We start from the raw sequence: 13,149 nt of genomic DNA on the forward strand, positions 1-13,149 counted from the left end.
TTTCTGAGAAATCATTGTCAACTAAGTTACCCATTACAAATACACCTCTCCAGGAAGTGTGTTAATTCCAGATCACATGACCTGCTCCACATGATGTCATTTCCTCCTGAAGAAAAGACTGGCAAGACTCCAAAGCTTTCTGAGTTATTTAATATAAAGTAGTCACAGGTTTACTACAATATCTTTATAAATAACTTCCAATTTCAGTTTTAGTCAATTGTATATATAATATTTATAAGAATCTTTCTCTAAAAATACCATGTGGTGTTTGGTTGTAGTTGTTAAATGTTGATTTTAGGCCTGAAAACAGCAATAAATGTCAACTATGATACCAAAAGTCCCACAGTTATATATTGAACCCCCTGCAGATTGTGTTATATTTTCAGAAGACCAATAATAAACGTACAAAAGAATCAAAATGCATGATTGTGTGTTTGTGACTAAGATTCATGTGTTTATAGAAAATTAAGAGCTGTCAGGTCACCGGAAACTCAAATCTGGCATGATATAGATGGTCTTACATGTAAATACTATGACTCTGCTCCTTATTTAAACAAGCTGCCAAATTCATGTACAGCCACCCAGCACCTCTGCACCATCTTAGCCCTTTATTTATCCTATTTTAACCACCACATGGCTGCTGATACTACTGTGTATTTGTTGCTACTGTTCTGTGTGTGCGTTTACAGCCTGAGAATAAGGGTTAGATTTTAGATTGTGCAGACTTCCTTCAATGCATTTACAATAATCCATGTCTAATGCCCGCGATAACCCTCCCCAGATGTTAGACAAAAATGAAAATATTAAAAGGAGACTATGGCCACAGGGACTCCATAAATAAAGGCTCTGGATTTTTGAGCTATAGCAAACATTGTCTTGCCTCATTTTCCAGACAGAAACAGAGGACACCTTGCATACGTTTATCAAAAGTCTCATCTTTGATCTTAAAGTCTGATATGTGTGTCTGACGTGAGAGTGATTTTTACCAGTGGCACGAAAGCATTAAACATCCCTCAGATAACTTACCAGGAATGACCTACATCAAATCTGACGCTCTGCTCTGACAGCAGTCATTACTAGCTCACCCTACACACCCAAACCTTGTTCAAAAATATCAAAGATACCAAATATGCCGTGGGAAATGCTGTTGAAATGGCATGTACATTACAGAGCCCTGGGTCTGAATACAAAATAGACAGTGTGTGTGTTCCTCCAGAGCAATATATATATACATATATATATATATATATATATATATATATATATATATATATATATATATATATATATATATATATATATATATATATATATATATATATATATATATATATATACACATCATATACATACATCAATATGTGTCACCTAAAAACTTGTGCTGAAGTATTTCTCACAGAATGAGCATCAGGAATGAATCAGCAATTAACAGACATCATCTCTGACTTTCTGAAAGAGACATTTCTGGCAGAATAAGTAACCTGCTACAGTATAAAATAGGTGTAAATAGGTGTAAGTGCACTGCAGCCTCTGAGGGACACCGGCAGGACTTCAAGTCACACTCATTCCTGAATGCAGAAGGTTCTGATGATACAGCAAGTGTCAGTGGATATGGAGCTAAGAGTAAATGTTTGGACAGCATACTCTAACCATCACTTTGGGTATGGTTCCAGGAGTGTAGCACTTATCATCTTATCATGAAGTATTCAGCGCTCTGCTGACTGAGCTGAAGATTAGATGGCACAGTGTCTCCCCGGCAGGCGACCCATTATATAATAACACCTTCAGCAGCACAATAGAGCAGAGGGGAAAAGGAGGAATTTGCCCACAGCTCAGGTTGCATCATTCTGTGGAAACTGAATCCCAGAGTAGCGGGCCAGACTGTCGATCGGCCTCAATGGACCACGACCTGGATGGAATTTTCTATTCTGGTAGTCAGTCTTTTAATGCCTCTGGAAATGGTGTCCGTAAAGCTCTACCACTGATACATATCTTACTGACCTTCACAGAAGGAACATTTTGTCCGAAGGCCATTTTTCTGTGTGGGACCTCTCAGACCCCTCTAAAGGAGACCCTGGTCCGTGAGCCCTTCTTTTAAGAAAGTCAGACATGGGGATTGGGGCGAATCCATGGAACACCATGTCGATCAAACAAGCAAATTTAATTATTTTTTTTTAAATTCTCAAAGCTCAATAAGTTGTACTTCTGTAAGATATTACAAACATGATATGACATTGGTTTTCTTTTGAAGACTTTTAACGGTTTGTTATAGAGTGATTCTATAATTTTGTATGTATTCACACCTGTCAGCGACCAGCATGTTATGAAATTTTCAATGTGTGATAATATCATGGAATGTAGAAACATTCTAGCAGCACCAAGTCTTCTGAAAGGTCTAATTTGTCTAAAACTGTTGGAGTTGAATTTCACTGTATTAGATATTCTTTTAATGTGGAAACACGGTGTGGAGTAAAGTGTCACGCCAAGATATTTGAATTCAGAGACAGTTTTGTAGTTCCTGTCCTTCCAGAAAGATTCTTCAATGTTTGGTGTCTGATGGTTGCTTTGTGAACGTCATACAAACAGTTTTAGTTAAATTCAGAGGCAGGCATGATTTAAAAAGCCACTCATTTAGAGGAACCACAGATGAAGTAAGAATAGAGGATGCTTCTTGAGTAGTTTTGGTACTGGTGAAGATGACAGCGTCCTCGGCGTACATTTGAAATTCCACATTAGCGCATGAATTTGGCGAGTCATTAATATATAGAGAGAATAACAGAGGGCCAAGTGCTGAGCCCTGAGGTAATTCAGCAGGGACATCTAGAAAAGTTGATTGGACACCACTAATGCAGTAACACTGTTTCCTGAGTTCTAAAAAAGATTTTATCCAATTAATAGCACCCAAAGAAAGGCTAAAATCAGTTAATTTAGGATACTGATTGGCCAACAATTGGCTGTATTGTAACTGTCACCAGATTTGCAGACTGGAGTTTTCCATTTCCAAGATGATGGGACAATGTTTTGTTAAAATTATAAATTAACCATGTATGTTATTGGTGAAAGCAGGGATTCTTTATATAAGTTGAGAACATTTGTATCCAGCCCACGTACATCCTTGGCTTTTGAATTCTTTAGTGAGCCAATGATGTTAGCAACTTCCAGCTCTGTTATTTCTCGTGCTTCTCAGAAGTTAGTGAAGACCAAAACTAAGCACAAAAAGAGTAAATGTTGGATTTAATGTTATCCAGTAAAAACCAAGGGCAATCCAAAAGGCTGCTCAGCACCTGCTGGGTGTGAAAGTGGTTGATCCCATGTTACACTCATCTGTCTAATAACATCATGTCAGTGCAGTATTTACATCCTCTTCTATGGCTCCATATGGAAAAACCTGCCTTTGCCACTGCTAAATGTGGATGTTGCAGTTTAAGTTCAAGTTAGATGGAAAAATCTGTACATTTAAATGAAATTATGCTTATATCAAAAATTATAAGGTCCTTTACTTCTTCTAAATTGTCTAAATACAGAGGAAGGGGAGAACTTTGTTTGGAAACACAATGAATGGCTTTTGACTCCTGTGTCGAGGAGGCTTTGGATGCGGTTTTATCTCGTGAGGTCTTGTCGTCAGCGTGACAGCGTCCACAGAGTGTTGTCTCCATCAGGAGTAGGTTTCCCAGGCAGGAGGATAGGGTGACAGCAGCAGGAAACCAGATCTAACACGGCGATTATCCGAAGTGTTTGCCCGACAGCTCACCTGCACAACTGCGCTGGTCTGCCAAATGAGATGCTTGATGTTTCCATGGTTGTGTTGTTTACAGTGTGAGGTGTGAAAGGCTGCAGGCTCACAAGCAGAACTGAGCTCAGATGTTAACACATGACAACACTGTGAGGCATCTCTTTATTTCACCTACACCCCGTATGTAAAAGCTGGCATAAGCTAGGAATGAAGACTGTTGTAAGTTGGCAAGCCAGTCGTCATCGAGAGATGGGAGTTAATATATCTCTTAATAATAGGGAAAATGGTGGAAATCTCCAGACAATCTACCCAGGAAGACAAACTGAAGACAAGTAGTTGTGTCCAAATGGTGAAACAAGAGTGTGGAGGTGAATAGTTAGCCATATTCTGGTATTTTTAGCTCAATAATCAATTACAGTCCCTTTGATTTAACTTAAAGACTGGAAGTCAGAAGAAACAGTTCACTAGTTATCTACCAAAAGTCTATTGGAGTCAAATGTTGTATGCAGGCCAATCTACCAAAAGGTATGTTTCTGTACAACTAAACTGCATTTTCAGTTACATTTAAAAGTTCAGTTTCTGCTGAATTATGCTTGTCTGTGATGTGTCACAAATACATTTCACATCAGCATGACATTGCCAGTTATTTTGTGTCTTTTCTTTTTGTTTTTGTTGTGAAACTATCTACCAGAGTGTGATATTTTCCGAATCCTAACCATATAGTTTTGGTGTTTAAACATAACCACATCTCCAGTACGTGAACATTTATTTTAAGAACAAATTCCCCACAACTCTAGCCACCACAAACATGTCGTAGTTGCTATTATATAACTTTTCCGTTCTGCAGAAGACCCCATACTGGTGCATTCAGTCAAATCTATGTTCCACACATGCACACTACTAGAATGTATTCACCTCACAGACTGGCGTGGATACAGAGATGACAAAACGTAGGTCATGCTGACCATCATTTACTCACAGGTGTGGGAAGCATAAAACTATTGTTATACCTTTTGCATCCATGAGCGAGGACAATGCATGCAGCAAATGTGCATTTATCCAGCAGAGTCTCCCAAGCCTACTGAAACAACCGTTTCACATCTGCACTTGACTAAATCATGGCTAAATGCTGGTCTTTTGCTGACTCCTACTACATCATAGTCTTTCCTTTCAGTTAAGAAATACTTTTTGTTTTGTTTTTTTCAAAACATAAATGAGAAAGCAGATTAGTTGTCTGGTAGCATCATTTTTGGGAGACTGGGTTAGTTATGTCTTGCATTTTGCTCATTCTGTAGCGTGTGTTTAGTTAACAGTAGACAACCAGCCAAAAATCCCATGATCACAAAATGTTCATATATGGATAATGTATCTGGCAGGGTCTCATTAATCTGAAGTTTTGGTGATATAATGTGTTGAGCACATAGTCTGCTCCACTTGGACCGTAGTTTTCTGTCCGATCTATCTAGTGTTTGGTTTCCACATATTGTTCTTCTTTTCTGTCTCCTGGTAATTTGGCAAAGTTATGTTTAAAATTGTGCCCATCAGGTTTTTCTCTGCCTAATTTATTGCTTCTGTGTGTAGTTAACTGCTGCTAAAATTGCATAAACCGCAATGGCTTGTTTTTACATTTCTTATTATACACTTGTTGAAAAAACATAAAAATCTAACAGACTTGCTGGAGCTACTGGAAAGTGGATTTCCCCCCTTTTGATAGAACAAGGCTAACAGGTTCCCCATGCTTTAAGTCTTTGTGGTAAGCCAGGCTAAACACACCCAGGAATTATTCCTGGATGCGCAGAGAGGACACTGTGTCCTGGGACGCTAAAATGCTGTACAGTTATCCATTAACTACAGTCATTTTCTAAGTTCTAATTAATGAGGAAGTCAGCTTGACATTGAGAAAATTCCTGTCTTGGCAATTCACAAGTTGAACTGCTCACTTAAATTCATGCACAATGAAAATACGGTGTAAAAAATTAATACTTCTTTTCCAAATTTTGCAAAATAATGGAAGAAACAGCAGTCAAAAACTGGGTGGCTCCACTTTCAACAGCTGAATAATGACTTGTAGAGCCACACATTCTGACTCAAGAAGCAATTGAAGGTGCAATGATCACAGCCACCTATTTCCACATATTGTAAAATTATAAAAATTAAATTGTTAAACACTTTAAATCATCCACACACTTCAAATGAAGAATTGAAGTTATCTTACTACACAACTGTAAATATTTAACTCCTCTTAATCAATGTAAATTACTCTTATTTTACCATGAACAAAAAAACAGTTTAAATAATATATATTTAAATCTGCATATTTAGACAGAGACATTGTTTCAGTATTTTTCCTGTTGTTGATGTTGCTGTTGTTGATGTTGTTGTTGTTGTTGTTGTTGATGTTGCTGCTGCATGTTGTCATGGTGATAGTGAGTCCCTGGTCCAACATAGATGAGCGTTTCTCTCTGGCCCTCCGTCACAATGAGTCCAAACACCCGGCGATGCTCATCTGGCGAACGACCAGTCTGAGCATCTCCGGTGGGTGCGGGCCGCCGGGCGTGTCTGCGTTCTGCTGATGGGGATTCCGGTCTTCCAGTCGTCTCGTCCTGGTTTAAACCGAAGCTGGTCTGAGTCCAAGTCAGTCTGAGCAACAGCAGCAGCAGCAGCAGGATGGCCTCCAACACTGCCACCATGGGGAACCTCCCCAGCGGGGTCGGAATATGTACGACTATCCCCGACATCCTCTACCTACCAGAACTGGTAAGAAACAGCCGCTGTAGATGTTTTAATAGGACGGAAACTTTGTTCTGTTGGGGCTCTCTGCTTAGCTGTGCGCACGATGCGGTCACTTTTACGCAGCTTTTAGGCACGGATAGAAACATTCCATGTAGGCTCATTTCAATCAGAAAACTACTGAAAGAGCAAACGTTTTAAATCAATTTAATGTTTTCAGGTTGTTTTCTGCAGTGGGCATTGTGACTGCATGCTGTGTGTTCTGGTGAACCTGTTGCAGAATGAATGCTGCTGTAGTCTTTCAAACATCGGTGGATCAGACCAACATATTTCATACGATGAAGCTGAGCCTGCAGCTGCTAGCTGATTTGGACATTTTCTATCATGTTTCACCTTCACTCCCTAACCTGTCACACTGTTTTCAATGAGAGGAAATTTTCAGATATTTGTACTTTTTTTCTCACCAAAATAGAGGTTGTGCTAAGATTGATGGTAATTCTGAGCATGTTTACTAAAAGAAAGATCACATGTGGACTGATGTGTGACTCAGTTACAACTAGAACACAGCTAAATAGAATCCGATGTCTTTAAAAGAAGGTTTGATTTCATCTGTAGTGTTTCCAAACACAGTCCGACAAAGTAGGTTGATATGTTCATATACAATCCACTGATGACTAAAAACAAAAGGAATATGTTTTATTTTTAAAGTCTTTGATTTAGAAATGTATATTTTTATGATTCATATCTGATACAGCTAAGAAACATAGAGAGTAAAACAACTGAAACCTTTAACCCCAAATAAACAAGTTTGAGTAAGCGAGCATAGCTGCAATTGTTTCTTCACAGTGAAATACAAATTTTAGTGCAAAAATGGTATAAATATAGCAGAATAACATCTCAAAATTGACCCAAGTACTGTTCTCTGGTCTCAGAGCTCATTTGGTGAGCCGACTGAATCGTTAGAATCTCAAAGAAACTGGAGATCCAGAGTTAATGTTCATGTGAATGTGTTCAATGAATAATCTCCATGCATCAGTATTACAACAAAACATGCAGACTGAGCATGTCAGGGGCCAGCGACCACAGCAGCCAGACAATAGACAGGAGAGATATGATTCCTACAGTGAGCCTGTGTGACGGAGCAGAGATCAGAAAGAAAAAACACACTGATATGAGAACCATGAAGACGTGTCGTATGTTCATGCTGCACATTCAACACCTAGAGACGTCACCAAGTGGAGGAATGCTGCAGGTGTTTTCACATTAACTCATGCATTAACTCAAACTCACGCCAGTGTGTGAGTAGGTGGAGTCCAGCAGTGATGGCAGCAGGTGGAGGAGGGTCGGGCTCCATGAATAATGCAGCCTGTCAATCATTAGAGGTGTAGAGTGAACGAAGGCAGCGACGCCCAAGCTGGAAACAGAGACTAGACAAAATGATGGAAACACAAGCTGTGGTCACGTGTGCATTCACTTAACAGGGTTTTATAATAGTTCAAGCACTAAACTTAACTGAACACTCTGTCATTTAGCTGCATCTTCTTGTTCTCTGTCCTCTGAGTCAGATGGATATCAGTTTCATCTCTGTGTTATCAGTACAAAGAGAGGTCCAGGTTGTGTTTAACCCGGTTCACTACAAACACTGCTTATGGTGAGCATAAAGGAGGATATAATACAGCTTAGGCTCATGAAGCTCTGCAGTATTTCAGAATCAGTTTAACCCTTGTGTTGTCCTGCAGGTCAAAACTGACCCGGTTTAAAGTTTGAAAATGTGGGGAAAAAAAATATATTTTCACAGTGAAACTTCTGATGTCCACATTTTCAACATTTTTGGGAAATCTTTGAATGTTTTTTTTGGTGGGAAAAAAAGAAACGTTTCTTAAGAACATTCACATAAAAATCAACCAAAATCCAGCGAATTTTTCTGGATCTTGGTTGATTTTTATGTGAATCTTCTCAAAGAAAATATTAGACGTTTTACTGATATATATGTAATCACTTTAGATATTTTTAGGATTTTTTTTGGAATATTTTTTATTAATTTTTTGAAAATATTTACAAGAATTTTCTTGCCAAATTTGGGTTGTTTTTTTTTTTAAGTGAAACTTTTAAGGGAAACCTTTAAGGAATTATTGTAATTTTCTTCCTGAAAGTTTTGCAAATTTTCAGATATTTGGGGAATTTTTTGCTGAATTTTTGGATTTTTTTTCAGACAAGGAAATAATATTTTTTGGTGCCCATAAATGAGGACAACAGGAGGGTTAAAAGAGCTAATAGAAGATTTTTTTTTTTTTTTTTTTTTTTTTTTAAATCAAACTACGACAACATGAACGAAGCAGACTGGCATGTTTCAATCAAGCCAGGGAATGCTGAATAATCAAACAAGAAGCTCGGAGCTCAAACAATTACTATCAGCAGAAAAAGTTATTGCAACAATTTTGAAAATCTAATAATCTTGACTGGGATTTTTTTTCAACCAAAAACTGCAAAAAAAAAAAAAAAAAAATAATTCCACATATATCTTTAGTATATCTTGGCTGTTTCCTAAACAAGATATTAAAAGATGCCACCTTTCATATAATGATCAGCAGATTAATAAGTAATAAAAAAAAATCCTAAATTGCAGTAAAATAAGTGAAGCAAGTTAGATTGTGTGGTTTTGTGCTCCTGCAGATCTTCGGCGGACTGGTGTGGATCCTGGTGGCGTGCACGCTCGTGGTGCCACAGAACCCTCAGGGCTGGGTCATGTTTGTCTCCGTCTTCTGCTTCGTCATGACTTTCATCTGGCTGCTGATCTTCGCCTGCGGGGGGCATCACAACAAGGGCAGCTGGGCCGCAGCAGTAAGTCCTCCACACATTTTACCAAACAAAAGTACCACTATGAGGTAGAAAACTTCTATGAAATGACCAACTGTAGGATCTAGAAGTTTGCAGTCTGATTTCCACTAGTGGAAGAAGTAGTCTGATCTTTTCCTGAACGTTCTACCAAAACTTAGTTAACTCAGTAGAAGTAGAGTAATATATTAACAACAAAATTGAAGCATGAACAGTAAAAGTGCGGCAGTGTTCCATTATGACATACTGTTGGATTTATTTCACAGATTAATTCATGTTTGTGTAGTGGTTCATGTCGTGAAGCTGCTGTTACCTACCTGATATTCTTTAGGCGACTTTAATATTCCTTCATTACTAGTGTCCTTCCTTCCAGACAGCCGTTGGTTTTAGCAAATTTCTGTAATGACACAGCAACTTTTCACTCAAAAGCACAATTCCAAGGCAGAACAGTTGAATTATAAGCAAATTAAGAATCAATTCATACTGTGACAGTTTTTATGAGCATTTGATAGTATCAGACAGTTCTGAAAACTCTTCCTTTTGATACGTTCAAAAGGATGTCAAAGAAAAAAAATGCAAATTTCCAGGTCAGATGAATCTCTAGAGCCTCTTTCTTTAACACACAATCAGGGAACACAGTCTCATCACCATATTACAACAAACTGTTGCAAAGTCTAGCACAGAATGAGCCTCCACTGTAATTAATACATATTACAAGCCAGTGTTTTCTTTTGTCATCAGAGTGAGGAGATAGGTTTATTCACTCTGTCCTATCAGATTTTATTCAGTGTCTCCAAACTAATCTGTGAATGAAACAAAACACTGTGACGCACCGATTTTAAAAGGATTGTGTAATAGTGTGTTTTGACTCAATGCCAGCACAGACAGGGAATGTTGCATTCTCCACATAACTGAATGAACAGAGAAGGTTCTCCATGTTCTGTTCTCTTCTTCTCCCTCTGTCAGGACTTTGTGTATCACGGCATCGCTGCTTTCTTCTACCTCAGCGCTTCGGTGGCTTTGGCCAAAGTGACCCTGGAAATGAAAGATGGGTCCAGCTTCCAAAACTACCAGCTGGACATCGCTGCAGTGGTGAGTCAGGCGGTTTCGTGTTGAAGCAGAAAATTAGAAAAGTAATTTTAAAACAAGAAAAGCACTCAGAGTGCAGCACTCCTCCAAGGCTGCTCAGTCATTGTATGATGTCCAATGGCTGAAATCTTGAAAAAAAATCGTGGCAGAAATCACAGCACCATAGAATTTGGCCATTTAATATAGATGTACCCACAAACAAAATGACCTTGCGCTGAGCACAAGCATGTGTTATGTATTTGTACATTATGTACGAATACCAAATCACGTGACCTAAATATGTAGCAGGCGGCAGGAATTGATGGGACTCAGAAACACGCCAACGATTTAATCAATTGTTCCTTGTATCATTTCTGATGGAAAAGTCCTGATAAGTCCACAGTGGTGGATTTGTAGTAGGATCGCAATCATGTGATCATCAGCAGGCAGCTGACGTAGTGTTCACTTGTTGTCATGGCTACAGTGACACCGTGCCGCTATCTGGCAATGATACTGAAATCTTTAACAAATCTGTGGATCCAGACTATAAGCTGCATCACTGCCAAAATCTAGTCACTTGGTCCTTGTGTCATTTCTGAGCTTCCCTGAACATTTCATCCAAATCCGTTAATCCGTGTTGGAGTAATGTTGTGAACAGACAGATAGACAGACAAAACAAGACTGAGTCTTTAAAAGACTGAATCATTTGAGATTCTCTTAACAGGTTCATCCAGTGGTAGAAGAAATGCTAGATGTAGAAATATCACTGTTTCAAAAAAAAAAAAGAATGCTTCAACTCTTGTAGATTTATTGTTTTTAATTTTATTTACTTGCATGGTTGTTTTACATCTTTTTGTAGATGTTTGTCCCTTTGCAGACATTTTGTTTCTGTGTAGCTTAAGATCTTTTTATTGTAGCTTTGTATCTTTCCGTAGTAGTCTTGCTTTTCTTTGTTGTAGTTTTGTATTCTTCTATAATAGTTTTATTATAATAATATTTAGTATAATGATTTGTTTCTACTGGCTTTTCAGGTATGGTGCTGTGTCCATATTATCATGAATCAGATATTTATGGTTCTTTAGAGAATGGATTTAGGTGATTTTGGTGGCTTCCTAACCACTCATCCATGCAAATGTTCCGCTGATGTTCTCTTTCTCTTTTCAGGTTTTCTCATACGTGGCGACTCTGCTCTACTTCATTCACACCATCCTGTCTGCCATCCGATGGAAATCTTTCTAGAAGTTTTTGCCCTGTAGAGCCCCATGGGCGACACCAGCACAAAACTGATTTTTATCCTAAAATCCGTTAAGATATGGCACGCTGACATGAAGGAAGGGCTGATGGTGATGGAGGCTCTCAGGTGGGAGTTTGGGCTTTGCTCTCTACTGGAAGAGGAAGCTGTGGAGCAACATCTGGTTCAGCACATCTCACAGTGTCCAGCGCTCTGAAGCAGGACGTGAGCTGAGACTTTACTGCCAGCCGACCCTGATGGTTCGTGTCACAGACCTGCTTCATCTCTTCTGCTAACGGATCCACAGAAAACCTCCAGACAGTCACACAGCAACTGTCTCTAGATGTGACAAAGCGCACAAGAAAATACAGAATTCACATTTGAATGGAAAATCAATCCTGTCTTTGAAGTGTTTGTAGGGTAAAAACAACAGATTTACTAAATGACGTAGACAGCTGTGTAAGGCGGTAAATCGTCACATTCAATGGGGAATAAATATTTTATATCCTTTAAATAAGTAAATGTACAAACATCATGATTTGCAAATACTCCAATACAATTTCTAATTAATTAAAAGTTTTATCAGCAGAATTGGCTTAAAATATTAAAAGTAAATGTCCTCAGTTTGCAGAGAACCCTGTGACAGATGTAATATCATGAGTTACTTTGCATACAGTTGGATATTTCACAAACAGGCCCCTCCAAAGGGTCCCTAGATAGATCTGGAGGGTCGTCAGATGATTAGCAGTAGAGGGAGTAACAGAAAAGAGTTTGATTTGGTGTGAAAAGCTGAACCCGTTATTGGAAAGAAACCACTGAAAAGAGTTGAGGAGAAACTGCTGACATCTCGTCAAACATCTGAGACCAAAGAAACACAACGCTGTAGTTTGATATTCTGATTAGACAAAGGGGCCTGGTGTGGCTGTTTTTATATTTTTTTTTTATAAATTTATCAACATTGTCAAAAAGAGGAAAGTTGAATAAAGTTGTGGATCAGAATTCAACCAGGATGTAAAAGATGCTTTTTTTTTCTTTTGTAATGTAAGCCTGTCAGCTTCATTTTTGTAATTTTTTGAAATGAGTGAATTTATTGAATATGAATAAATGTGTCTATTTTGACAGATTTTAAATGATCGTTTTTTGAGGTTTCAACCTTTTGTTCACTCACAGTAATAGTGGTATTCCCATGTTCACAGTTTCGAGTTTTATGTTACTTCATTCAATTACAAAACTGAAAAAAAATAACCAAATGCAAATACAAAAAAACTGAAGAAAAAAAACAAGTGAGTCAAGTCCACAGCATTATTTTATATTCACAGGGTTGTGAGGACTTACAGCTGTTAACAGTGTAAAAATGGTGACTTGGTCAGAAGGTCTGTTGGATATTTTGGTCTAGATGCTCTGCAGGGCTTTACTGCATTCTAAGTCAGGGATACAAAACAAGATGCAACACAACAAAGTTATTATTCTTTCTGGGATTTATTAGGGAGTGTAGCGGGAATAAAAGAGAAAACATGGGTTAGGTGAGGAAAGACATGCAGCAAAGGTCCAG

General features: G+C 38.3%; 1 protein-coding gene across 1 annotated transcript; it reads left to right on the forward strand.

Annotated features, from left to right (window-relative positions):
- The first annotated feature begins 6,203 nt into the window (after window positions 1-6,203).
- LOC111572270 (myelin and lymphocyte protein-like) lies at window positions 6,204-12,731 on the forward strand. The gene is made up of 4 exons (XM_023275852.3): window positions 6,204-6,490; window positions 9,137-9,304; window positions 10,265-10,390; window positions 11,531-12,731. Exons 1-4 carry the CDS (start codon window positions 6,401-6,403, stop codon window positions 11,603-11,605), a joined length of 459 nt encoding a protein of 152 aa, XP_023131620.1. The 5' UTR covers window positions 6,204-6,400; the 3' UTR covers window positions 11,606-12,731.
- The last annotated feature ends 418 nt before the right edge of the window (window positions 12,732-13,149 follow it).

The sequence above is a fragment of the Amphiprion ocellaris genome, chromosome 4 (assembly GCF_022539595.1).
Source record: "Amphiprion ocellaris isolate individual 3 ecotype Okinawa chromosome 4, ASM2253959v1, whole genome shotgun sequence".
In the NCBI taxonomy this organism is placed as follows: domain Eukaryota; kingdom Metazoa; phylum Chordata; class Actinopteri; family Pomacentridae; genus Amphiprion; species Amphiprion ocellaris.